Source organism: Liolophura sinensis, chromosome 6 (assembly GCF_032854445.1).
Source record: "Liolophura sinensis isolate JHLJ2023 chromosome 6, CUHK_Ljap_v2, whole genome shotgun sequence".
In the NCBI taxonomy this organism is placed as follows: Eukaryota; Metazoa; Mollusca; class Polyplacophora; order Chitonida; family Chitonidae; genus Liolophura; species Liolophura sinensis.
This window is the reverse complement of record NC_088300.1, coordinates 31,242,303-31,257,085: the sequence shown is the minus strand read 5'-3', so window position 1 is coordinate 31,257,085 and position 14,783 is coordinate 31,242,303. Positions and strand designations below refer to the sequence as shown.

The window sequence follows — 14,783 nt, the reverse complement described above, 5'->3', positions numbered from 1 at the left end:
ATTACAAAATGTTACAATATCACCATCTCAGCAGAGCCATGCGGTTTAGGATGAAATCCTTTGTGCCATTATCACTGTTGCTTTGCCCCACATATGTGTAATAATCTTGTAGTGCAGGATTTATTTCCTTGGGTCTACACGTAGTAGTGCGCGAATGCATACAACTGAACGCATAGTCATTAGAACAATGGAGAGCAGTCTCACTTAATGCGTTGGACATGGAAATGTAGACACCACTGTCTTGCAGTGGTACACATTTACCAAACAGGACTCGCTCCATATACATATGCCATCTTCACATTGTTGGAGTGCTCTTGCGGTGTGGCCAATATTCTGTTCTTTTTGTCTTGCATCTCATGCCGGCTGTATGGGTGATTGGAACCTTTGTCATCCATTGGGCGTGTAGTTGTGGAGCTGATAAATGGTGATCTAATGGATCTAAATTAGGATTATCATAATAGAACGGCCTGGGCGAGGTAATGATTTCTTAAGAGTGATGAATATACCACTGATACACCGCTCATATGCAATGACTAGATACAACGTATATTGCTTTGCACATGTATACTGTTGAGAGGGTTTGGGTCGTTAATTCTCACTTAATATACTCGTCTTTCAAAAATCCAGACAGTGACATCATATAAATAGCAGGTAACATCACTTCGCTCCTTTTTTTGTGTGTGTGTTTTTTTGCCGAATTCTGTTTTATGACATGGTGCTAGGTGGTGCGTAATTTGCTACTCTAAAGCACTTACAATGTAAACCCTAATTGAGGTACATGTGTACTAACAGAGGTCTTATTTCACTGGCTACATTGGACCATTTGCCAACTCTCACTCTGTCCTCAGATACTGCACTGGTTTTATTCTCCATCTTGTAAGTCTTTTGTATTGGCTCAGTCCTATCCTCGCATTGGACATTTTTGAAATCCTCCATCCTCAACTGCTGCTGGGCCTTGCTTTCAACAAGCAGTTGACAGTGATCATACGGCCATTTAGGTCGTCTTGTAGGAACTTTGCAGTGATCAGTTGACAGCAATCATGCATCCCTTTAGGTCATTTTTAATGATCTTCGTTTGCAACAAGCAGTTGATCTTCGTTTGCAACCAGCAGTTGATCTTCGTTTGCAACCGGCAGTTGATCCTTGTTTACAACAAGCAGTTGACAGCGATCGTGGGATAGATGATCTTACATGGTTTTCAGTATGACATACATGATTTAGCGTGCTCTGCTAGGGTAAAATCTGGAAGTCACATGGTGGAAAGTTGGCACTCTAAAACTCACCACGTATGTATAGGAAAGAGGAAAGTATTTGAGTACTGCATTAATCATCAATCAGTAAAACAAATTCTATAGTTCAGAATGTACATGTAGGTTATTATTTCAATTAATGGTACCGTTATTCAGAGTATAGGCACACATTAAATAGAGCTATTTTTTCTGCATAAGCCCTACCCAAAGGAGAAAAATCTCTCATTTCCATTTAACGTTTTTATTAGATGATGAAAGAGGATAAGGCCTTGGCTTATGTTGCCATTCTAGAGTTAATATCAGTCTACCCTATTTCTTCTAAAATTTGGGACACCTGGTCTGCTCATTTTAGCCAATATATGTGTATTTCTTGCAGGAATATTGAGTTTCTTTTTTCTCACATGATTATACCCTCTAATGAAGAACGTACTCATATATTTACTTTTCTAAAAGGCTAGCAAAGAAATGTAATATTCTATTTTCAACACCACTAATATCTGTCCCAAATTTTGGAAGGATTAGGGTATGCATAATTTAGTAGAGAAACACAAACGGTTATTGAAGTGCTTTGTGGTCAGTATCCAGGCAGGCGGACTAGATGAATTTTATTTGCGTAAAATTAATCACGACTGGTGGAATGGCGAGCCTGTAAGTCAGACGGGTTGCCTTTGATACGACCAGGCCGACTTAGAATCAATTTCCCTGATACCGACCCGGGGAAGAGATACACAACGTAGCTTTGGCGATATAGACAGACTAGCTGGCTGGAGTAGCTAACTGGCTTGGCTGCTATTTTAACCCTGATTCATTGGTAATCAGTGTGTTCCTTATTGACCTTTGATTGATTGTGTAACTTATAGAGCTGGCGTTTCCTTCCTCTTCACCGCTGGGTCTCTGACCATTCACATCTCGGTGGTCAGGAAGATAACAGGGAACGGCCAAGGGTACAATTAAATCGTTCCTCAGTGTCCCCCAGTCATTGTGGCAAAGCCACTAACAACCTGTATCTCCCTGTCTCAGTTGCCCTGTGAACTTCCTCATAGGAGTTATGAAAAGAACAAGAAGTACATACATGTACCACAAAGACCCCCCTCCCCCCCAAACTCATAGTTTGTCTTTTATGTATGATTTAAGCATTTCCTCGAGTTAAACAACAGGCAGTGTAGAGAATATCTGGGTTACTGATGTGCACTTTTGACCTTTACAAATATGAAAGGTTCATGTTCTTGTATCAGTCATTCAGAGTTAAATAGTTTTCTCGTATTCCCTAGCATATGTCTTAGGACAGGGAAGGTCATGTGTGTACAGTGGTATCGACCAATTGACTGGCTGCTGTACAAGTATGCATCCAAGTTCTTATGTCCTGAAACGATGGCAAACTTAAATGAGAGTCATTACTTAAAGTACTTATCTTGAAGGTATCAAAATACGTTTTCACCAAAAGGAAGAGCTATCCCTTTTAAAAGCAAAGGAGACCATTTACAAAGCTGATGTTGGAAAGTCCATGTTTTCAAGGTCAATATAATGCATAGCAATTGTCTCAAAAAGGTGAAATTGTGACAGACATCTTTTATCTTAACACTTGTTGAGCATACCCAATTTCAACCCCATTATAGGTCCATGAAAACGCACCAGAATGAGATTTTGAATTTTGACTTATTAGTAAACAGCTTTGCAAAATAAGCTCTGGGCATTGGAGTCTGACTACATACATACTGTAAATCTTCAACTCTTTTGACCTTTAATTAAAGCACTTTTTGCAATGGAATTTATACTTATGATTATTGTGTAAATGATGCTAAAATAATTTGTGGTTTTCACGAAAGATGCAAGCTTAATAAAACTGTGCAAATTATTTCTCTACATGTACACCCCAGAGTTTCTCAGAATATTTCAAAATATTGGTTGCAGAGGCAGTTGAACAGGTTGAAGAATTAGGGTATAGTGTTTCAGAACTTTTAGCTCATAAATTTTTTCCTCGTTCGTCTACTCAAAATTACTTTCTGTGAAACTTTATCAGATGCCCGTGCTATAATAAATGAGATCAAAAATAGTTCGTGAACTGAGTTGGAACTTGAAATACCCCTATTGATGTACATGTACTGAGCTGGTGCACTGGTGGTCTCAGTTTGTACTCTCAGTTATACATGTAGCTGTCTTACAATGTTTTACTTAAAATATATCTTTGTGTTTCTGTGTGTTTATGTGAAAGTTCTTCAGCTATACACATATCTGTGGAACGCTTAGTTTGTGATGATCATGTTTGTCCTTATCAATAAATGTCATATGTAAATAAATGGTATATTGTGGGCATTGTTGTCCTGGGGTAAAATATCAGTGCTAACTGTACAAAAAAAAAAAAAAAAGAAAGAAACAAAACAAACACAAACAAACTAAACAAAACAAAAATCAGAAAACCATTGAACCTGTCGATCATTTGAGTTGCTTATCTATGTGATGGTTTCTGTGATTTATCTCTTTTATGTTTCTTTTTTTCTGCAGGAAATGGACTGCCTGGATATTTCATTGATCAGAGATACGCGAACGGGGAAATACGCCAGGCTTCCCAAGGTAAGGCCTTTATCACGCTGATAGCTGTGCTCTCCAGGTGACTGCAGGCTGATGAGACGAGCGAGGGCCGCCTCATCAGCCGTGCACAGATCTGGCATGTCACAAACTGCCATCGATCCTCCTTAATTAGTCCAATCAAGTGATCATCTGTGCCACAAACACTTGAGAATCTTTTACGTCAGCAGCGCCAGGTTGAATTGCCAGTTTTGGCAGCGAACTGAGTGCATTAGCCATTCTCAGCGGCTTGACTTAGCCATTTTGTGCCCTTGATAGTCATTGATTCTGAGAAACGAGTGCGTCATATGTTTACGCAACGCCCATCAGCCAGACGAAATGCTAAAAGAGCAACAGTTTTAGATTTGTGACACTTTGGTGAGGAATACAGCGTAATTGCAGTCTTACCTTATTAAAACAGTTCTACATGAAGACATGTATGGAAGATGCATTTGCCACTGAATTTGGTTGTGAAATGGTGGTCTAACTTGTTATTTCATAGAAAGCTATAATAATTTTACATCATTTTGATGAAGGACGAGGTTTCATGCGAGATCAATTTTTATTCTTCCCAGAGAATTGCTACGGTGGCTGTGTATTGATACAAGATTTCCATCATTTTAGATTTACTTTATGTTTTGGATAGATTATCATCTACAAGTACACATACTGTATGTCTGTGGTGTTACCATAATTTACATGTTTTTTGTATTTCCATTGATACTTTGGGAGAAAAGTCTTCAGAAGTGTAAATTTCCAGTCTTGGAAACTCAAATTTTATGAGAAAATGTCCAAGGCGTGGTTCTTACAATAATTGGATTGGATTTGCACTAATTTTTTTTTGGCCCAGAATCATCATTATAATCTCTTTTTATGAGGGTCAGTACTCTAACTGGTCATGTACATATTTACTAAAATAATGTTTTCCCGTGGTAATTTTGAGTTAAACCAAGAAAAAAGTGATCAGGCAAAATGATTATGTACATGTACATCAACATGTGTAGGTTGTGTAGGTTATGAAATTCATCATAAAACTAAAGGGAAAAACAAGCCCTTAGAGTTATATGTAAGATTAATGCATGGCTGCTGACGAGAATGCACTTTCATGCAGTCAGATTGTTGTCTGGTGAAACTGATTGGAAAAAAGCAATATTTCTTATTAAATTGTGTACAGCGATCAATTATTAATTTTATGTAGAGAAAACTGGTGAATAATTAATGTGGTCTGATAATGAATATAAGTTTTTAATGGGAAGTTGCCTAACCTGCCATGCCCATATACATGTATTAGTGTACCTGTAGGAATATTCTAGTCTCTGTAGGGATTTATATCTGCTCTTTCAAAAGGGTAAACATGTGCAAGTTTCATCCAGTTTGACATATTAAGTTTGAATAAAACCAAACATATTGAACCAAAGAAAGATAGCTGTAATCAGAACTGGTTCATTACTGGCTTACAACTCCTTCAGCCGGATGATGTGCTGACGAGTTTCTCGTGATATGCTAGTAGTAGTATGGAGTAGTTTTGTTTTGATTTACTATTTCAGCATTTTATTCTTATTACCAAAAATGAAATGCTGAAACAGGAAGTGAAATTGAAGCTTTGTTGTTGGCGGAATTTTGTTGATTTCCACATAAATCTATGTGCATGTGTGGTCTTACATGAATTTAGCTTTAGATGTACCACTCGTCTTTTACAAAAGTGACATACATTTATACAAATAAATGTACATCTTTATCACAAATGGCACAGGGGTCCTCCGTGGCCATGGTGGTTAGCCTGCCAGCATGGCGCAGTGACTGAGGAGCATCTCAGCAATGTGGTTGCTGTGAGTTCAAGTCCAGCACATGCTAGCTTCCTCTCTGGTCGTACGTGAGAAGTTCTTCCAGCTACCTGCGGATGGTCGTGGTTTACCTCGGGCTTTGCATGGTTTCCTTCCACCATAATGATGGCTGCTGTCGTATCAGTGAAATATTCTTAAGTATGGCGTAAAACACCGATCAGGTAAACAAATAAACAAATGGCAGAGTTTGTCAGCAACCCCTCAGTGGTTTGCATTTACTTAGTGCACCCTGGCTTCCTCCACCCATAAAACTGGTCCCCATTGTATAAATGGGAGATTGGCAATAATCAAATGAGTAAATAAATCAGTTTAGGATTTCTGAGGAAAGAGAAAATGTAATAGTTTTTTTTTTTTTTATTATCAGATTTTTAATGGGTGCTCCAGAGCACTTGTACATGAAACTTTCAGCAGTCAGTGTTTTACAGTTTTTTCTCCCCTGGAAATAACTGTAGCTTATTGCTTCCCTTGTGGTTAGTTTTATGCACTGGCCATTCAGCACAACACGTCTTATTAGGGTGAATGGTTTACATTTAGGTGTTGGAACTTGAACCTTGACCCAGATATAAAACTGGATTGTACATGTAGTTTTTCTATCCAAGTGATACACAGCCTTGGTAATCTAGGGATTGTGATAGAAGGTCCTTTTGAACACTGATCTCATGCTCCCTCTCTGCACTCCATGTGTTAAATCAATTTAATTGTATGACTGGAGGACTCCAACCTTCCTTTTTCCTTAGTGGCTGGGTTCCTTCAATTTTCATGCTTCTCAAGGCTGTAGAAATGGGTGTTCTGAGGATAAAACCAAATGGCAGCTGGCAGGTGTCCTGAAACACTTAATCAGTCTAGGTGATGCTCTTCCCAAATCTGTTTTTATTCAGCTATTTCACTCTCCGCTTGGACAGGAAATTGTCGAAATGAAAATAAAAAATGAAAATGTAAAAAATGAAAGGGTCTAAAAGGTGAAAGCCTGTGTGAAAACACAATTGTCAGGCCTCATGCTTTTATAGTAGATTTATGGATTAATTTAAAAAACAATCTGGTGTTCTGTATTTATTTATGCTTTAGTGGCCCATTTGTTCAGGTTAAAAATACAAAAAGCAAGGTCTTAGTTTTTATTTTCTTTTTCCTAATTGCTTTAAATGGCGGAATAGATTTCAGTCCATAGCGTGTGGAATGAGTACATGTTTTCAGGCTTTTAAAAAAGAGATACATGTAATTGACTTGAAAAAAGCTGTCTCAAATTAATCACCTTACGTTGAATAAAAATGCATGCACAAGTATGTTCTTTCCAAAGGAAATTGAATTTAAAAGCTGTAACTACATGTATGACAGATGTCCGATCGATGTAAGAACAGTGGAATCCTGCACAAAATCTGTTGGCTGTCTTGTAATTATCTTATTCTTATATTTGTCTATAGGCTATCTCATAATTGTACATCACAAGTGGGGAAGTTCATCAGTAATTTGCCAGAGGACCGTGGCTTATTCTGGGGACTCCCAATTTCCTCCACTCATTAAACTAACTGCCATTATATACGTACAAGTGAAAATTTCTTGAGCATTGCATGGAAAAAATAGATACATGGAAATTTAGTTGTTGTTGGATAAACGTTTGCAAAGATTGTGCATATGGGCAGAGAGATTGTTGATAAATCCGGTGGGATTTATTAAGCAATGTAATACAGAGAGACAATCAATCAATTCATCAATATCAAATTAAGACTGACATATTTATGGGCGTGGCACCACCCTAGAGTGTAACTGGTAATAGATCACATATGCCCAGTCGTATATTTAGAAAGACAAGCCTGTTATTGATTGGTCAAGAGAGCAGCATTGCCATAGCAACAGTCATAGGTCAATGGCGGATTCCTTGACGACCTGCTTTAATTTTATGGAACCCAGTGGTTACTGTGTTCATGATAAACAATGTCCAGGAAGTGACTTGAAACCAGCCAAAGTGTGCAGATCCGCTTCTGGTGGGCCTTTGATGTAGTGCACTTCTCACAACATTTCATGTATTTGTACAGGTCAACTGAGAGGGTGACATTTACAAAAACAGATGTACATGTACGTGTCTGTTGGTGCTGTGCATTTCAAGAGGGGAGACGCGAGTTTATCCATGAAGGTAGAAATAGTCCAGCTGTATCATGTCAGGTGTCAAAATTGTTAGAGACCTATTTTTGATCACTTTCATTGTAACATGAGCGTCTGAAAAAAGTGTAGTCGAAAGTCATTGAGAATAGATGAATGATGGAGAAAATAGAAAATCAGAACGTTTGTGAACCTGCGAAATTTCTAAAAGAAAGAAGAACATTTTCCACAAGTCACAGGACACAGTAGGACTGTTTTTACCTTTGCCGACAATATAGTTCCAACTCGAAACTCTACCATTGTTTTTTTTTTTTTTTTTTTTTTTCTTAATTTGACGTTTAGACAGCAAAACTTCAATGCAGGTATATCTACATGTACATCCATTTTTTTACCCAGTTGATACCTGTACATTTGTTGAAGGACATATTTTAGTGAAGACAGCATTAAACAAAAAGGACAAAATAAATACATAGATTTTTTAATGTAGAGTCAATATTATTCATATTGGGTATAAATTGAATGCTTTTTTTTCTTGCTGATATTTGCAATTGGCTAATTGGACACATGCAAGTGCTTGTTGATTGCATTTGTGATTTTTCTGCTATACAAGATCCTGACATAATAAACAAGTGAAAAAGATTTGTTTATTTATTTATTTGATTGGTGTTTTACGCCGTACTCAAGAATATTTCACTTATACGACGGCAGCCAGCATTATTGCGGGAGGAAACTAGGCAGAGCCGGGGGGAAACCCATGACCATCTGCAGGTTGCCGCAGACCTTCCCACTTATGGCCAGAGAGGAGGCCAGCATGAGGAAAAACTCAAGATAAACTTCCTGTGCTTTTTTCATGACATTTGCCATACTTGTGTGAAGGTGAATACATCCTCTCTTTATTCAAGATGATACCTTTCATGAATTTATAACTTTGTAGTACATATAGCTTATATTTAAATGAGTGAATGAATGAGTATATGTTGTGAAGACAATCCTTCCAAAGCATCTGTACAGAGAAAGCAGATGTTGTCTGTGTAGTTAATCTTTCTGGTGTTAATTTTGAGATGATGGAATCGTGCAAATATAGTCAAATTTGCAGAGATGTTGATGTTCAGATGGCACACAGCACATGTATCTCTTTAGAGGAAAATGATTGCTTTGCCACAGTAATAAGTATGTCTAGGGGCCATTTTCTATGGAGTCTGGAATCCCATAGGGACAGTTAATAGGGAACACAAAGGTTTTATTGATTGTATGTATGTAGAAATATGAAGACAAATAAATATAGCACAGCTTACTTAAACTTGGTGAAGAAAAAAAAAAGAAAAAAAACCCCCAAAAAACAGGCGAGAACATTTTATGCATGTAAGGCAAGTTGTATAAGAAAGGTTTTGGTATTTCCCTGAGTTAATTGCTAAAAGGAAGAAAATCAATTACTTGCTATCACACTCCCACGCTTTTGCACTCCAGAGAGAAAATGTGAATGTGCTAATAAGACTCACTTGACATAATCAAGAATGTGGGATTTTTGAATTTACATGCAGGTGCGAAATTCCCCGTCCCAGCAAAGGGTGTAAATGACAGTCCCACATCTGCTCAAAACAACAGACATCACATGTTTGCACATGTTGTTTGCAAAACTTGCCAAGTTACTGCTAATACATTGAGACAAGAACATGGTAAAAAACATTTGATTATTTGACTTACATGTAGTCTTTAATCACCAGTTAATAGAGGAGGCAGTGTGTTCAGATTGTTATGACTGATGGACCCTGACTCTGATGTTCAGTAAATAAATGAGTTCTTCCCATGTACTTTAAACAGGAACTGTCGTACTTGAACCACAGGGTAGAAGATTTAAAATTGGGTCAGTTTTGATTGGCCTAAAATTTCATGCTGAGACAGAGTTTTCCTACTCATGCAAGGCTCACACATATGTGCAGTTGGCTTAAATGACCTAACATTTTGCCCATGAACATGTAGGCCGTAAGTGGGAAGGTCTTCAGCAACCTGCGCATGGTCATGGGTTTCCCCCGGGCTCTGCTCAGTTTCCTCCCACCATAATGCTGGCCACCATTGTATAAGTGAAATATTCTTGAGTACGGCCTAAAGCACCAATCCAATAAGTAAATAAATAAATATATCTCACCATAATACTGGCTGCTGTCATATAAGTGAAATATTCTTGAGTACAGCCTAAAACACCAATCCAATAAATAAATAAATAAATCTTACCAAAATGCTGGCTGCTGTCATATAAGTGAAACATTCTTGAGTAGGGCCTAAAACACCAATCAAATAAATAAATTAATTAATCTGTGAGTTCTACATCTTAAAAAAGTAGTTTGAGGGTCGTTTGAATGGTAGGATCATAACCTATGTCACAATGTAAGTTTCAGCACCAAAAGTAATATTTTGTGACTTTTATTTGCCTCTGAAAATGCACTTTTGGGGAAATTTTTTGGGTCATGCACTGTATAATATACACATATGGTACAGATAAGGTGGTATTACAAAGCTGTTCCGACTTTCTCTGGTTGTATGAGTGCCAGTTTTTTGCCAACAACAAAGAAAATGTACTTAAGCGGAATTCTTCAGTTCTTTCCGGTCTTATAGATGTAAGGTAAATTGAGGCATTCACTGTTGCATAGATAAGATCTTAATTATTTTTATGAAAGGCACTCTGTCCTCCTTATTCATTACAGTGATTGTAATTAGCTGTTTTCCTCATTGGTTACAGTGATTGTAATTAGCTGTTTTCCTCATTGGTTACAGTGATTGTACGAAACCAAAAGCACTGTTGATATTTCCTTAGAAATTTCCTTTGTGTCAGCTGTTGTGTGGCAAGAATACGTTGATTGCTAATGGCATTTCTTTCTCTATGAAAGGCTTCAAGAGTCATGTCTATCACTGTACAGAAGCTCCAAAATGTCAAAATCTTTTTTTTTTGTGCAAAATACAGTTGCACTATTGATCCGAATTTATTTATTTGTGCCATTATCAAGTTGTCGGTACATTTACTGTCGGCTGCTACTTGTACATTGAAAAAGAAAGCTTTTATATTTATTTATATTTATGTGCCTGTTTTCTTACACATATCAAAAAAAGAGAGAAAAGTCATAATTTACATTTATTGATTTATGTCTAGCCTCACATACTGAAAAATTGATTACTCCCAGAATAAATTTGGACATATTGATTGGGTGGGAGAACAGGAGTTTCCCTGGTAAAGCAAAAAGTGCCTGAAGTGATGCAGATCTATCTATCACACAAAATAAAGGAACTGATCTGAGAACAGTGGAATTGTTACATCTGAAGCATTTTAACCCAGTTACAGCTGCCGTCCTGGTACGTGTACATTATAGTGCTACTTCTGGCTGTACAAGTCCCTTTAACTAATAACTACCTTATTATATGTGACGGTGTCTCAAAATATGACCATTTTAAGTACAGATGTGTGTTTCCAAGTAAGGCATAAAATACGAATAAAGCAGTATTCAGTATTCATGTGAGTGGAGTTCCATGGAAGATACATGTGCATAAATTCTATTTAGGGGTCCTAATTGTTGGCTGTTGTCCAAAGTGTTCTGCAGTATTGCTGCATTTGAGAGGACCTTGACGTACTGAATGAGATTGTGTTCTTAAACTCAGTACCTGATGGTTTGCTTGCACCCTTCTGTTAGAAGATTTGTCAGATGCAGGCACCATTGAATTGAGGTGGTGAATTTCCACCAAATGTGTCTGTTCAACCCTCATTGTTAAATCCTCAACCCTCATTGTTAAATCCTCGACCCGTAAATAGGCCACCTACCTTTAATACATTTTTTCGATTGCATATTTAAGTTTAGGAACAAAAATCAAACATACAAACCCTCACTTTTTTTACACCTTGGGAAGGGGAAAAAAACACCATTCAAATATGATAGTAAGTAAATATGTCTACCTCTGTTAAGGTTCAAATCCAAGTTTTATTCATTTATAGGGTTAATAAGAGGAATGTTGTTATTCACAACCTTTGGTGTGCCACATACACGATAACAAAAAAGTAACATTGAAAATTTGAAATTAAAATGTCTCATCGAATTTTATGTAAATATGAGGAGAGGAGTGGGGTGCTTATGTGGCATTCTGAGGGTTTACCAAATATTGTCTGAATCATGTTATGGCATATTGATAAGTTAAAGCCAATATTACAGGAACTGTTTGCATTAAATACATTCTACACCTACTCTGAAAGATTTATATAAAACCTGTTAACAGTTGCAGGGGGCAAGAAAATGAACTTTAATCATGCATGTATGCAGTGTATGTGTAAAAAATCTTGATAGCTGCTCTCACTCACTCACTCACTCACTCACTTTCATAATGAACAAGCATGTGTCTCTAAAGTTTATCGGGGAACAGGGAAGTGTTCACATTCAACCTGCTCCTGATGGTGACATCGTCTTCAACATCAAAGGATAATCACCTGCTTGTTCTGCACAAGGCTCAGGTAATGAGAGCCATCAGTGGGGGAGGGCACTAATGATATTTGTCTGTCATTGCTCAGAAATGCTCTTTTCATATACATATATGGTGTACATGTGTACCTGTAGTTATACGCACATGTATGTGCAGTTTGATTGAAAACAAATGATCCATAATGTTCAGGCCTACAGCCCAGTCAGCTGTATTTAATATTTGAAGCCCTTGGAATATAGTCACTCGTACATGTGCATTCTTGCTACATCAGTGTGATTTCAGGAGCATATATATATATATATATATATATATATATATACACATGTAATATAGTTTAAATGACATTTTCAGTTATACAGTGTACCTTGTCCGATTCCAGTTACACAGTGTACCTTGTCCGCTTCCAGTTGTACAGTGTACCTTGTCCGCTTCCAGTTGTACAGTGTACCTTGTCTGATTCCAGTTGTACATTGTACCTTGTCTGATTCAAGTTATACAGTGTACCTTGTCCGAATCCAGTTATACAGTGTACCTTGTCTGATTCAAGTTATACAGTGTACCTTGTCCGAATCCAGTTATACAGTGTACCTTGTCCGAATCCAGTTATACAGTGTACCTTGTTTGCTTCCAGTTATACAGTGTACCTTGTCCGCTTCCAGTTATACAGTGTACCTTGTCCGCTTCCAGTTATACAGTGTACCTTGTCCGATTCCAGTTGTACAGTGTACCTTGTCTGATTCAAGTTATACAGTGTACCTTGTCTGATTCAAGTTTTATACAGTGTACCTTGTCTGAATCCAGTTATACACTGTACCTTGTCTGATTCAAGTTATACAGTGTACCTTGTCCGAATCCAGTTATACAGTGTGCCTTGTCCGAATCCAGTTATACAGTGTACGTTGTCAGATTCAAGTTATACAGTGTACCTTGTCAGATTTCATTTATACAGTGTACCTTGTCCGATTGCAATTATACCAAGTTCGTTGTCCGATTTGAGTTCTACAGTGTACCTTGTCCCATTCCAGTTATACAGTGTGCCTTGTCCGATTCCAGTTATACAGTGTACCTTGTCCGAATCCAGTTATAGTGTCTTCCTTGTCCGATTCCATTTATAAAGTGTATGTTGTCCGATTTGATTTATACAGTGTGCCTTTTCCGATTCCAGTTATAGAGTGTACCTTGTCTGATTGCAGTTATACAGTCTTCCTTGTCCGCTTCCAGTTATACAGTGTACCTTGTCCCATTCCAGTTGTACATTGTACCTTGTCCGCTTCCAGTTGTACAGTTTACCTTGTCCGATTCCAGTTACACAGTGTACCTTGTCCGATTCCAAGTACACAGTGTACCTTGTCCGCTTCCAGTTATACAGTGTACCTTGTCTGATTCCAGTTATACAGTGTACCTTGTCCGATTGCAGTTATACAGTGTACCTTGACCGATTCCAGATATACATTGTACCTTGTCTGATTCCAGTTATACAGTGTACCTTGTCCGAATCCAGTTATACAGTGTACCTTGTCCGCTTCCAGTTATACAGTGTACCTTGTCCGATTCCAGTTATGCAGTGTACCTTGTCCCATTCCAGTTGTACAGTGTACCTTGTCCGATTCCAGTTACACAGTGTAACTCGATTTCAGTTATTCAGTGTACCTTGTCCGCTTCCAGTTATACAGTGTACCTTGTCCCATTCCAGTTATGTAGTGTACCTTGTCCCATTCCAGTTACACAGTGTAACTCGATTTCATTTATGCAGTGTACTTTGTCCCATTCCAATTATGCAGTGTACCTTGTCCCATTCCAGTTACACAGTGTAACTCGATTTCAGTTATTCAGTGTACCTTGTCCGATTCCAGTTATGCAGTGTACCTTGTCCCATTCCAGTTATACAGTGTACCTTGTCCCATTCCAGTTATGCAGTGTACCTTGTCTCATTCCAGTTACACAGTGTAACTCAATTTCAGTTATTCAGTGTACCTTGTCCAATTCCAGTTATGCAGTGTACCTTGTCCCATTCCAGTTATACAGTGTAACTCGATTTCATTTATGCAGTGTACCTTGTCCCATTCCAGTTACACAGTGTAACTCGATTTCAGTTATTCAGTGTACCCTGTCTGATTCCAGTTGTACAGTGTACCTTGTTGGATTCCAGTTGTACAGTGTACCCTGTCCCATTCCAGTTGTACATTGTACCTGGTCGGATTCCAGTTATATAGTGTATGTTGTCCGATTTGAGTTATACAGTGTACCTTGTCCGATTCCAAAATGTAACATCCTCAAACTGACATTTTTTGAAAGGGATATACATGTAGCGTTGAGTAGTGTACAGATTTATGAAATAATTAAATACAACAGTGTTTGTTTTTTAATACTCTTTTTAAGGATTCATCCACATACATGTATATGTATGTGTTAATGATAATGATCATAGGTTGGAGCTGTGAAACAGAAATGAGGATGAGGATGTCAGAATTGTTGGAAAACACTTTTTGGGTTCCGTGTGTATTTGACCTGGGAAACGGTTGGAAATGTTTTTTTCAGTTCCCAACAATTTCTGCTATGGGAAATTATTTAC

General features: G+C 37.8%; 1 protein-coding gene across 1 annotated transcript in view; it reads left to right on the top strand.

Annotated features, from left to right (window-relative positions):
- The window catches only part of LOC135467088 (1-phosphatidylinositol 4,5-bisphosphate phosphodiesterase beta-1-like), a 77,983-nt gene that overhangs the window by 24,072 nt on the left and 39,128 nt on the right, over positions 1 to 14,783 (top strand). Inside the window, 1 exon segment of the mRNA XM_064744849.1 lies at positions 3,753 to 3,821. Coding sequence (XP_064600919.1) covers positions 3,753 to 3,821 — 69 coding nt within the window.